Source organism: Nannospalax galili, unplaced genomic scaffold (genome assembly GCF_000622305.1).
Source record: "Nannospalax galili isolate Female #2095 unplaced genomic scaffold, S.galili_v1.0 scaffold335, whole genome shotgun sequence".
In the NCBI taxonomy this organism is placed as follows: domain Eukaryota; kingdom Metazoa; phylum Chordata; class Mammalia; order Rodentia; family Spalacidae; genus Nannospalax; species Nannospalax galili.
In genome coordinates this window covers 4,020,936-4,034,797 of record NW_008337842.1, presented here as the reverse complement: position 1 = coordinate 4,034,797, position 13,862 = coordinate 4,020,936, and the positions used below count along the sequence as shown (strand labels likewise).

The 13,862-nt window shown below is 38.3% G+C and overlaps 1 protein-coding gene across 4 annotated transcripts in view; it reads right to left on the bottom strand.

Moving 5' to 3' along the window:
• Nucleotides 1-13,862, bottom strand: part of Arhgap20 (Rho GTPase activating protein 20) — a 102,813-nt gene that overhangs the window by 14,014 nt on the left and 74,937 nt on the right. For all 4 annotated transcript variants that reach the window (XM_008832809.2, XM_008832808.2, XM_008832810.3 and 1 more), the window contains one exon: nucleotides 7,260-7,448. In XM_008832809.2, coding sequence (XP_008831031.1) covers nucleotides 7,260-7,448 — 189 coding nt within the window. The remainder of the gene's footprint in view (nucleotides 1-7,259; nucleotides 7,449-13,862) is intronic.

The window sequence follows — 13,862 nt, the reverse complement described above, 5'->3', positions numbered from 1 at the left end:
GGTTCCACCCCTAACATTGTAAAGCAAACAAAGGAAAAACACAACTCTCTCACTGAATTATTACAAAACTTAAAGCAAAAAGTACTCCATACCAACACATACATTTACCTATTTTAAAGATGAGACAGGCATATAAAAAAGTGGAAGATTAAATTAGAACACAATTAAAAAGTAAGAATGAGAAGGTGAGGCAGAGAGGAGAGGGAAAGGGGGAAGGAGGAGAGGCTAGAAGAGGAGGGGAGGAGCAATTGCTTCTATTAAGTTATTTTCTAGAAACAAAGAATGCTTTGTTAGCTGATGTCTCATTAGACGGAGAACAGAGGTAGGAAGCTAATGTCTTATTTTTCCCCCCCTTCTATGTACCTGCATAAATTCCAGTATCTTTTCAGTCTACAGCTTCAAAGCTATGTTTAAGGCCGCATGGATGGATGCAAAGGAGTGAGACCCTGCAGAACCCAAGGTGGCAGGGTGAAAAAACCTGGAGAGAAACGTGTACTCTTATTGGCTGAAGACCTAGAGAACTAAGAGAGAGGTAACCCCCGCAGCTGAAAAGTAGGGAATACAGAAAAGAGACAAGCTGACCGAGAATGACAAATACAGTCTGTAAATTCTGCCCACATCTCTGGCTGACACCTAAAGTAAGCATTCATGATGCAGATTCAAAACAACTTGCAATTAAGGTTTACTAGAACTCAGATTTGAAGAGCCCTACCACCAGATAGCGTCCCCATTCATTTGACTCCAGGTACTGTAGGGGGAATTGGTCGTTAAACTCTAAAATGCACAGCATTTCTACTCAGAAATGATACCCAGCTTTCCAACATTGCCTGATCATGAAACATGGCAGATGCTTCAAGGAGGGGATGGTCAGCAGCATCAAATGCTAATTTCAAAGAACCCTTTATATTGTTTTGACTATAAAGTAACTCAATAGTTTCTTTCTTCAGAATAATCTACTTAAAGCAAATAGGAAATAAGCCAAGTTGTGGGACGATAAGCAAATAAGCAACATTTTGCTAAACAGCCTTCTAACCAGGGACCATCACCCATGCTTATCTTCCCTATGAAAAGCTAAGTAGGACACACACAGTGAGGTGGGAAGTTCTCTGGCAATGGAGCCAGGAGCTTCGTTTTGACTGCTGATTCACATACTGGTTTGGACTTACCCTGTTTAACTATGAATAGAAAAAAGACACTACCTGTCCCTCAGGGCTTATTTAGAGGATTATGTAGACTACTGTTCACAGAGTACTACTTTGCACAGGCCACAACCACATGGATCTTTATTAAAGCTTCCATGACAAAGGGCATATCCCTGCACCCATTTTACACTGGTTTAACAGCCTTCAGAAGATATGGAAGAATGCAAGACTATCATTATTCTCCTCAATTACAGCATTTTCTTCCCGCTTTGATGTTCCCAACCTCCAATCCAAACAAAATCAAAATAAAGCAACACGGGAAAGGAAATGAAATTCTTTAACTCCAGGAAGGAGTTCCTTGATACCTAGCAAGTGTTCAAATGTTTGTCTAATATGTATGCTCAGTAGCTTACTGACTGGCTGGCATATATTTAAACTATTTCCTGAAATTATATTTGGTTTTTAGCTCTCATGGACTTAAGAATGGCCTACCTGCCAGGCCTGCTGCCACACACCTTTAATCCCAGGACTCAGGAGACAGAAGCAGGCAGATCTCTGTGAGATCAGTTTGAGAGTTCTGGATCTTTTCTTTTGGAGAATTTTATTTATAGTTTTTATTTTCTAAAGGACAAAGGCTAATGACAAAACACACTATTGCCCATCCTCAAGATTTGCCCACGTTGCCACAGCTGGAAGAATTTTTTGGCTATGGTATATGATAGCATTATGAACATTTTCATAAATATCTCTTCAATATACTGTGTCTAGGGGCTGGAGAGATGGCTCAGCAGTTAAGGGCACTTGTTCTTGCAGAGGACTGGGGTTTAGCTCCCTGTACCCACATGGCAACTCACAGCTGCCTGTAAGTCCATATCCAGGGGATCCAGTGTCATCTTCTGGCTTTCCTGGACACTGGTACCTATGTGGTGTACATTTATACATACAGTCAAACACTTATACACATGAACTAAAATTTTTTTTTAAAAAACATGCTATTGCCATAGAAAACCATGAAAGTAATAAAAATGTACAGCAAACTAAATATAAATTCAGCCTCCCTCAATAACCTTGACATGATTTTGATAAATTATTTTCATTTACAGTATACAGCTCAATACTAAAAAATTAATTTGCAAAACATTATGCTTAGAGAATATTAGTCGTACCAAAAAAGGGTGACTTAATTAAAAGTTCTGTTCTGGCTATGTAACTGTCCAAATTAAGAATATTTTTTCTCCCTCAGAGCAGGACATTCTTATGCAAACAGCAGAATGATGAGATAAACAGGTGCAAGAGAAAGATGTGACTCATGTTCCATCTTCCAGAGACTTTCAGCTCAATTTTGGTTTGGCTCTGGGTCTGAAGAAGATGTGGAAAGAACTTGTAGTGGCTACAGCTGATTCTGTATGGGCTGGAATCCAGACAACTTCACACACTTGGAGATTCCACTACCACCAAAACTGATCCACTCAAGTTTCTCCATTCTAGAGGTCACTAAGCCATTACTTCTGCTCTGTCTATACACTAAGACCTGACATTAAGACATTCAGGATTTAAGAAGCTCAGAAATACACACACACACACACACATATGTATATATATATTTGATACATATATGGTATATATATGAGAGATACATGTATATATGAGAAAGAGAAAGAGAGAGAGAGAGAGAGCAAGAGAGACAGAAACAGAGTTGGGCAGCTACCTGCTTAAAGGGACAAAGGTTTACTAGCAGTGACATTTAGTCTTGAGATCATATATAAGATATAAAATATAAATATTTTATGTGTATGAGTGTATTACCTGCATGGATGCAAGTGTACCATGTTGTCCAGTGCCCACGGAGGCTAGAAAGAGGTGTCAGATACCCTGGAACTGGAGTTACAAACGAGTGTGAGCCGCCATGTGGGTGCTAGGAACCGAACCCAGGTCCTCTGCAGGAGCAGTCAGTGTTCCTGAGCACTGAGCCATCTCTCCAGCCTGAGCTCAGATGTTTTAGTGTCTCCATCTGGAGAATCCCCATCACATTGGAGCTGCTTACTGATGATGAATCACTCCCAGGACAGTTTAAGTAATCTAAGACTCAAGGGTGACCTTTTGAGAGGTCAGCTGTTACTCTGCCTTCAGTTTAAGACTATTTGTAGATCTTGTTCACACTGACAGAGAAATCTGAATAGCAGATGGGGGTAACATTGCTCACCCAAGATCACAATAGTTAGGATACTTTTCTTAACTAGAGGAAACCTCTCTCAGAAATGCAGATAAGGAGTTTGTGTGTAGTACGCCTTATTTTATTCAGGTAGTATAAAATATTACCAGAACACTCAAATAGAAAACATCTTCCTTCTATATCTTTGTTAGCCTTAGAGATAAGATACTATTTTCTATACTCATATTGCTTATTCAAAAATGTCAATGTGGAATTTAAAGTAAGGACTTAATCTTGAATAGTCTGCATTGAACTATTACAGGAGTGATTAAAAAAAAACCCTTTTACTACCATTTAAAGTGGAATCAGGCACAGATGGTGGTGAAAATGTAACATCATAATTTCTAAAGCATGTGAACATTTAAAACAAAAATGCTTCTGATATTTACTATACTAGTGTTACTGCATGGAACATACCTGAAGCTATCACGTGTTACTGGATCAGTACTGTCAACTGCAAATTTTGTTTACTCTTATGGCTTAACCATTGTCAATTCTGTGACAAATATTAAGTCTGCCATGTGCTCACACAGCAGTTCAAGAGCTGAACCATGATAAAGTTTTATAAGGATATTTTCAATTCAGGGCTGAGAATGAACTTTTTATGAATAAGAAGAATGGCCCTCAACCACACTAACTGGACACTGACTGGATTTGGAATTTTTTTTTTTTTCTGTGGAACTGATGATGTTTTAATGAATCAAAAATTTTTTTTGAGGAAGGGTCTCACTATAGCCCAGTCTATACTCTTTCAATTCTCCCGCCTCAGCATCTTCAAAGCTGGGATTATAGGTGTCCTCTACCATACTTGGCTCTGATGTAAAATTTTAAACAAACTATAGCTTATATATAAAACTTCTACCGAAATAATCATTCTGAAAACAAATAAGCTACTTCACATATTGCCGCAGCTATTAGGTGATGTAGGTCTTCACGCCCACGGAAATCTGCAGCAGTCTCACTTTCTAAGCTAACATTAATTCTAGGAGTATTTTTTTTTTACTTTGATGCAAGAGTAAAGAAAATTTCCATATTTTAAAATCATTTAACTGTGCAACTCAGGTGACTAATTTTCAATGAAAGGAAATGCTAAAATGCAATTATCAAAATAAGAATCCAGTAGAAATCTGCAATAGCTTTCAAGAAAGAAATATGAAAACTTAAATTGTGTATTTAGCTATCCTTATCTTTGTGAAACGTTTTAGGATGAAACATACATGTCCATGTATAGATTAGAAAATTTGCATTCAAGTTCTATGATTCGATCAATAACTTCTTCAAATCTCAAATAAGTGAAATGTTACTTCTTTTCCCCAAAAGTCAATTCTTCTCATCAGTACACCTACATAACACGGTGATTGATTACATTTTGAACTGCATCAAAAGGAAATGTATGGAAATTAATTTTCTAACATAACCATCTATATAATTTTCTCATCAGGATATTTCAGAATTTCATTGGAAATACTTTGTACTGACCTGCACATTTTCTGACAGATCCTTTCAGAAAAATTTTGCTGACAGATGTCTGATTAAATCAATAATTTCCAAAGCAGCAGTTTAGGAAAGCCTTCTATGTAACAAAATTCCCCTCAGCAATGAATGGCAAAATATAAGTGGCACCCTGCTATGTACAGTTACATAGATGGTAACCCGGATGCTTTGGGACCAGTACCCATGAGCCATCTAAAGCTACAGCCACTATCCCAACTTCCAATCGAAAGAAGAGAAAGCCAATGCAAGGCTATGGGAAGGTTAGGTAATTCCCTTAGGACTCCTGACCCGGTTAGTTGAATGAAAATAAAATTGGCAGGGAATGTAGACTTGAAGAAAATGCATTTAGAGGTGGAAGAATCAGGATGTCCCCTTTAGCTTAGTGAAATTCTTTTTGGATCTTTAATTAGCTAATGACAGACCTATTAAACTGTCCATTCAATAAGTATCAACTGAGTACTTATTTAGATACTCTAGGCACTATTCCAGGTGTTGAAATATACAGACCAGCATCTCTCCTTGCTCATTTTAGTGGATGCAATCCATGATTTCTCCAGAGCACCGACCCAGAATGACCCAAGGATGCGACCAAACAGCCTCAGAGTCCCAAACTCAATTTATGCTTATAGGAGAATATCTGACGACTGATACAAATTTAAGTAAGTGTGCACAGCTGATGTTGGCAAGGTACAGTCCCTGAGGTCTGACCTACAATTGAGAGCAATGAAGTACAAAGCTGGAGGCCAGGTCATCATCAGAAAGTGACAAGGTTGCCTCATCTATGGGGCTGTGTATAAAGTTGGTTATTCAGACTGCCCGGCCAGCGTGAGTGCCTACTTGAAGTTTTTCATGAATAATTTGCTCAAAGTACACAGCAAACATCTAGATATGGGATTTTCCTAGGTATGTAAGAAAACAGGAAGGACAGTCAGGAAAGCTGAGATTATTTGCAGGAGAGATTGTGATAACCATGGAATTCAGGTTGTGCGTGCGGATGAAAACTTAAGTCAAGGATCTATGGTGATTAAAAAAAAAGTGTGTATGGAATATTATTAAGGATAAAATTTAGTTATAACTTTCTAAAGAGCATTGTGATAATGACATTCTTTATCAAAAATGTCTTTTGAACATCCACCACATTTGTGCATAAAATAAACATGCAAACATAAAAAAGTGGCAGAACTCAGGCTAGGAAAAGACAGAATATGGGCTTCTAGATAGGAAAAACAAGGAAAACAGGGTGTTTTGAAGAGAGAATAGTTACTATCCATTTTGCTCAATAAACATTGAAACTTAAATCAGGGATGTGAAAACTAAATTTACACTGGCATCATTATTTTAGAAACTACAGATGCTTCAATATGGCAAAAATTTTTAAAAATTAAAAAGGCACTAGAGAAAGTCCCGATGGAAAGGATCTTGGCGTGTATTACCACTTACAGCAAGAAAAGCCTTTACAGTGCTTATTTTTTCTAAGTTTGAATAATTATAAATTTTTCTTAAAATAGGGGCATTCTGAGATAAGGTTAAAGACTTAGAAAATGCAAAAGCACATTTTCATTCACGTTACAGCCACTAGAACACAGATGCAAAATTTCATCTGGCACTCAGATGATGCAATGATCTGTCCTGGGCAGGGAGGAGGCCTCCGTGATCCCTTAAGGTTCTTGTTTTCCCTTTCATCTGTAATTCCTTGAGTCTGAGTTTGCTCATTTGCAGAACACAATTCCACTTTTCGCTGGTTCAATTGACAAAGGGAGATATAGAGCTTTGGTGTCAATTTTCTTTTGTTGCTTACACAATCTTGCTTTCAGACAGAGAGCTTTGGGTCAGGGCAAACGACAGTGCTCTTCTGTTAGACGTCACTGTTAGCATTCTATGGCCTTTATTGTGGGTGCCAACGAGGCAGCTATGTTCACAGGGAATTCATATTAGATTAGTAGGCCAAGGAGGGGCTTCTGTAGAAAGCATGTTAATCTTCACATACTTATCAGGACCAAGATCCAGGTCAGGGCATCACAGCCTTCTGACACCCATCACCGACAGGCTTCCTTTTATAATGTGATCATTTAGGGGGAACACACAGTGGAGTGTCTTACAGTACAAAGAAGGCATTGAAGCACCTGCAACATTACGTGAGCCTTTGATTCTGCAGTGGGCATAAGGTTAAAGGGGAAAGACTAGAGAGGAGAGGAGGGACAGATGATTGTTACTTGTTGTTGGGTATAAGTCAGTCATGATTATTGCTAATTTATAAAACCATCTTCTAAAATTCCATCTTTTCTTTTTAAAACTCTTGATAGTGAGTTCATCTGCATGGAAGTTTGGGTACTTGCCTTTGTACTAAATTTGTGTCAGGAATGAAAACTTTTGGTGACAGAAGTCTTGATGAAGGAAGGGAAGCAACTCACCACTCAGCTGCTGGGCTGATGCCAGGCGGCTGGGCTTCAAGATGAACTGGCACTGCATCTCTCGGGGCAGCTGTTCCATCAGGAAGGGCTCTTGGAGGTTGGACAGGGTGGCGGTGTCTTTTGATCCCTGTGTCAGAAGGGCAGTGTCTCGGAGATGGCTCATTTTAATTCCATAAGGATACTCGTGTCCTACAAAGAGGAAAAATTTAAATGTAGACTTCAGGCTGACTAAGAACTATGGGCCTGTGTGCTGCAAACTGGAATGTACTGTGATTTACTCCTGGGACAGCTAGTATAAAGAATCCTTTTATGCACTGACAGACCAACATGTCCACTGTACAACTAGAGCCCACAGCAGAATGCAGGTGGCCCTACCAAATCAGAGGCGTTTTCTGACAGCGGGTGGGGTGAAGGAAGGGGAAAAAATCTTCAAAGAATACTTTACTTGGAAGTTGTACAGATCAGTTTGTGAGTTGCATAATTTGACATTTTCTGGGTTTGAATCTAAGAATATTCTACTTTCCCCTTTGACACCAATAAACCTGTAAATCTTTAGTAGTCAAGGTTTGCTGTGTTTCAAATCCATGAAATAAAATATTTACACTTTTCCCATCAAACAAGTATCATAAATATCAAACAAGCAAACACTAGTGGGAGATATTTTTAAGGACAAGGACAAAGAAGTGTATCTGGTGTCATATGACACAGGTGTGTACTCAATCCTGTCATCTCAGTATGTGGAGGCTGAGGCAGGAGGATCACTGTGAGTTTGAAATCAGTAACACAGTGAGTTGAAGAAAAGACCTGGGCTGCAGAGTGAGACCATATCTCAAAACAAACAAAACTCTAAAAAACAAACTCCCAAAGAACCACTTTGGCTATTATCTATCTGAAAGACATTTTAAGACTGTATTAGTTATATAATTAGTTGCTGAACAGCACTGGGGCTGGTTTATTTAATTCGCCTCCCTCTGAGATTGATGTTTAATAATCAAAAGAAAACTGTGCAGGATTAAAAATACAGAAACAAATAATACAAAAATTTATAAACTAAGAACAACTAAATTCTAGACAATGTGACCCACACCTTACTTCTGGTTCAGTAGTATTTTAAGTAATTTCATTTGTGGCATGATTCTTAAATGTCATGCTATAGGATTTTTAAATAGAATAAGTTTTCATCTATTATCACTGATTATAATTCAGTAAGCACTTCTTCCACATTGGCAAAGGCATACACTATACATGTGTTACTGATGTTTACACATTATAGTAACTTCCAGAGAGTAAGGCAAAAAGTTCCCATACCAGCAACAATACAAAACTCATCTATAGAAATGGTAAAGACCTAATCTACAGGTCACATTAAAAGATGTAATTAAAGCTTCTGACAAGTCAGAGCTGGAGAGATGGCTCAGCAGTTAAGAGCACTGACTGCTCCTTCAGAGACCCTGTTTTGGTCCCCACATGGTGGCTAACAACCATCTATAGCTCCAGTTCCAGGGAATCTGACACCCTCTTCCAACCTCCATGGACACTAACACGTGGGTATACTCATGTACATACAGGCAAAATACTCATACACATAAATTAAAAATAAAATTTAAAAATAATTAAGAGCTTCCTAAGGCCAGCAGCTTTCTTGGGTAAGTTTGGCGGCACCCTCTGTGCCTTGACTCCCCCAGCCTCATTCACCCTCCCAGCTCCCACCCCATCTCTCCACCTAGCAGGGGCATTGGCACATTTCTTGTCTTGGTACCCCAGACCTCTGGACTGACCTCTTGGCCCAGATTCCCCAGGGCTTCCTGATCCTTGGCATCCAGACCAACCCAATTCCTCCCTTTAGTCCCCAGGAACCCTTGAGCCTCTTCCCATCCCCACTGCCCTTTGCATCTCTGGGTAGCTCAGCCCCCCAGCTTCCTGGGGCCAGCATCTTTCCTGAAGGGATACAGTCCTTAGGAGAAAGCCTGAGAGCACCTGATCTTCATCCGACTTGGGCCTCTGGGACCTCCTGAGAAGGAAGGCGAAATCAAAGAAGAAAACCTGAAGCCTAGACCAACCAGCTTTTCATGCCTAACAAGTAAACCACAAAGGTATGCAAAGTTTACAAAAAGAAGCAGACCTAAACTCAACAAAGGAAGGCTTAAGTCTCATACAAGGATCAGAAAATACAAAGAAATCCACATGTCAAAGTCACAGTGAAAAAATAACAAGAAAAACCCAAATAATATATCCCCACCAAGTACCTACAGTCCTGTAGAGGAGTACATGAGAACCCCCTAGAGACAATAAAGGACATGGAATCCAAAAAGAATAATTCTAAACATGATGAAAGAATTCAGTGAATTTAAAGAACACACAAAGATATCAAAGAACTGAAAGGAGATAGGGATGAACTGCTGAACGAATTCAGAAGAGTTAGAAAAACTGAAGAATGCTCAGGCTGAAATGAAGAAGGAAGTGAAACACTCAATAAGCCAATTAGAAATAACAGGAGAAAGCCTCACCAATAGGATGAATGAAATGGAAAACAATATCAAGGCTGGAAGATAAAGAGGAGGAATTAGATCACTCAAACAAAGATTATGAAAAATTTAAGAAAACACAAGAATGGAATATGCAGGAATTGTGTGACACCATAAAAAGACCAAACTAACAAATCATAGGCATACAGGAAGGAGAAGAATCTCAGAATAACAATATGGATCAGATCTCCCACAAGATTTTAGAAGAAAATTTCCCCCCAATTTTTTTGAAATATTTAAAAAATATTTTATTATTTTTTTATTTTATGTGTATGAGTGTATTGCCTGCATGTATGTAAGTGCACCCATGACATGCAATGCTGAGGAGGTCAGAAGAGGGCTTTGGATTCCCCTAGAACTGGAGTTAAGGCTGTTTGTAGCCGCCATGTGGGTGCTGGGAATCAAACGTGAGTCCTCTGCAAGAGCAGTCAGTGCTCTTAAATGCTGAGCCATCTCTCCAGCTCCAAATTTCCCCAAATTAAAGAAAGACATGCCCATACAAATACAAGAAGCATATAGAATACCAGATAGACAGGACCAGAAAAGAAACTCCATGACACATCATAGTAAAAACGCTAAACGAACAGAACAAAGAATACTGAAAGCTGAAAAAGAAAAACAAGTCACATATAAAGGAAAACCCATCAGAATTACAGCTGACGTTTCAGTGCAAACTATGAAAGCCAGAAGAGCCTGGACCAACGTATTCCCAGTTCTAAATGATCACAGATGCCAACATAGATTACTTTATCCAGCCAAAATAGTCAAAGGGGAAAGAAAAATCTTCCATGACATAAATAGGCTGAAAATTGATGCCCACAAAACCAGCCCTTCAGAGACTTCTTAAAGCAATACAAAGGAACGACTTAAAGCAAGAAAGGAACGACTACAGCCAAGAGGTTACAGAAAGAAATTCAGTGAAGGTATAACTGTGGAAATGCACAGCTACACCACGGATGTAAACATAAGGAATCAGTACACATCTTACATCAATAACTTTAAACATCAATGGACTGAACTCCCCAGTCAAAAGACACAGACTAGTAGAATGGATTAAGAAACAAAATCCATCTTTTTGTTGTCTGCAAGAAGCCCATTTCATGCTCAAGGACAGGCACTACCTTAAGGTGAAAGGATAGAAAAAAATATACCAAGTGAATGGTACTAAGAAAAAAGCAGGCATTACAATTCTAGTATCTGACAAAATAGACTTCAAATTAAAACTAATCAAAAGAGATAAAGAGGGCCACTTCATTCTGATAAAATGAACACATGACCAAGAAGATATTACAATCATGAACATATATTCACCAAACTCTGGTGCACCCAACTTCATAAAAACAGTATTACAGGACTTTAAGACCCAGATTAATCTCAACTCATTAATAATTGAGGACTTCAATACCCCATTGTTGCCATTAGCTAGGTCAACAGGACGGAGAATCAATAGACATCTGAATTAAAGAATACCATACATCAAATAGGCCTAACAAACATCTACCAAATATTACACCCAAGCACCAAAGAATATAATTCCTATTCAGCGCCCCATGGAAATTTCTCCAAACTTGATCATATACTGGGGCACAAAACAAACCTCAACAAATATAGGAAGATTAAAATAATTCCATGCATTCTATAAGACCACAATTCAATAAAGCTTAAAATCAACACTGGAAGAAACCCTAGTAACTACATGAACACATGGAGATTAAACAACATACTCCTGAATGATGCATGTGTCAAAGGAGAAATTAAGAAAGAAATGAAAGTATTCCTGGAACTAAATGAAAAGGATGATACAATGCAACAAAACCTCTGGGACACATTGAAAGCAGTACTTAGAGGGAAGTTTATGGCTTCAGTGCCTCCATTAAAAAAATTAGAAAGAGGGACTGGAGAGATAGTACAGCGGTTAAGAACACTGATGTTCTTGCAGAAGACCCGGGTTCGAATCCCAGCACCCACATGGCAGCTAACAACTGTCCGTAACTCCAGTTCCAGGGGATCTGACAGCCTCTTCTGTCCTCTGTGGGAACTGCACGACGTGGGTGCACTTACCTACATGCAGGCCATACTACACATACACATAAAATAAAAATAAATAAAATATTTAAAAAATCAGAAAGAACACAAATAAATGACTTGACAATGCAAGTCAAGACACACTTGAAAAGCAACAGCAAACAAAACCCAAACCCTGCAGACAAGAAGAAATAACAAAAATCAGGGCAGAAATCAATGAAATTGAATCAAAGAAAACAATACAAAGAATCAACAATACCAAGAGCTCGTTCTTTGAAACGATAAACAAGATTGACAGACCACTAGCCCAATTAACCAAAAGAAAGAAAGAGCACCTCCAAATTAACAAAATCAGAGATGAAAGGGGAAACGTCACAACAGACACCAGAAAGATACAGAACTTTTAAGGGAATACTTTAAAAAACTATGTGCTACCAAATTTGAAAATCTAAAAGAAATAGATGCATATCTAAAATCACAGGAACCACCAAAACTAAACCAAGAAGGGATCAACAGCTTAAACAGACCCATAACACATAAGGAAATTAAAACAGTAATGCAAAGCCTCCCAACTTAAAAAAGCCTCGGACCAGATGGATTTACAGCAGAATTCTACCAGACATTTAAAGAAGATCTACAACCAATTCTACTTAATTTATTCAAAAAGATAGAAATGGAGGGAGAACTTCCAAATTCCTTCTATGAAGCCAGCATCACTCTAATACCAAAGCCAGGTAAAGATACAACTAAAAAAGAAAAGTACAGACCAATATCCTTAATGAACATTGATGCAAAAATTCTCAACAAAATACTTGCAAACTGCATACACACACACATCAAAAAGATCATCTACCATGATCACGTCAGCTTTATTCCAGGGATGCAGAGGGAACACACCTCAACATAATTAAAGCCATATACAACAAACCTATAGGCAACATCATTCTAAATGGAGAAAAACTGGAAGCATTCCCATTGAAATCAGGAACCAGACAAGGCTGTCCACTATCTCCACTCCCTTTTAACATAGTGCTTGAAACTCTTGCAAGAGCATAAGAGAAGGAAATAAAAGGAGTATTAATTGGAAAAGAAGAGATCAAATTATCCCTTTTGCAGATGATATATTATATCTAAGAGATTAACACCTTCAGTAGAGTGGCAGGCTATAAAATTAATCTACAAGACCTATACCCTTTCTATATACCAATAATAAGCAATCAGAGAAAGAGTACATGGAAACATTCCCTTTCACAACAGCCTCAAAAAAAAAATCTTGGAATAAATCTGACCAAAGATATTAAAGACCTCTACAATGAAAATTTTAAATCTTTAAAGAAAGAGATTGAGGAAGACATCAGAAGATGGAAGGACCTGCATGGATTGGGAGAATGAATATTGTGAAAATGACCATCCTATCAAAAGCCATTTATAGAATCAATGCAATGCCAATCAAAATCCCCATGACATTCTTCACAGAATTGGAAAAAAAATAGTAAGATTCATATGGAAGCACAAAAGACCTCGGATAGCCAAAGGAACCATGAACACCAATAGCAATGCTGGGGGCGATTACTATACCAGATTTTAAACTGTATGATAGAGCTATAGTTATAAAAACAACATGGTACTGGCACAAAAATAGACCTCTAGATCAATGGAACAAAATTGAAGACCCAAAAATGAGTACATGCAATTTCAGCCACCTGGTATTTCCCAAAGGGGCCAAGAACCTTCACTGGAGGAAAGAAATCATGTTCAGCAAATGGTGCTGGCAAAACTGGATCTCCATCTGTAGAAGAATGACACTAAACCCCTATCTTTCACCTTGCACAAAAGTCAACTGCAAATGGCTCAAAGATCTCAATATGAAGCCTGAAACTCTGAAACTGTTAGAAGAAAACATTGGGAATGACCTACAAGATATAGGTGTAGGAAATGATTTTCTAAACTGGACATCAGTTGCTCAGGACATCAATTGCTCAGGAAACAAGGTGAAGAATCAACAAATGGGACCTCATTAAACTAAAAAGCTTCTGTACATCAAAAGAACCAA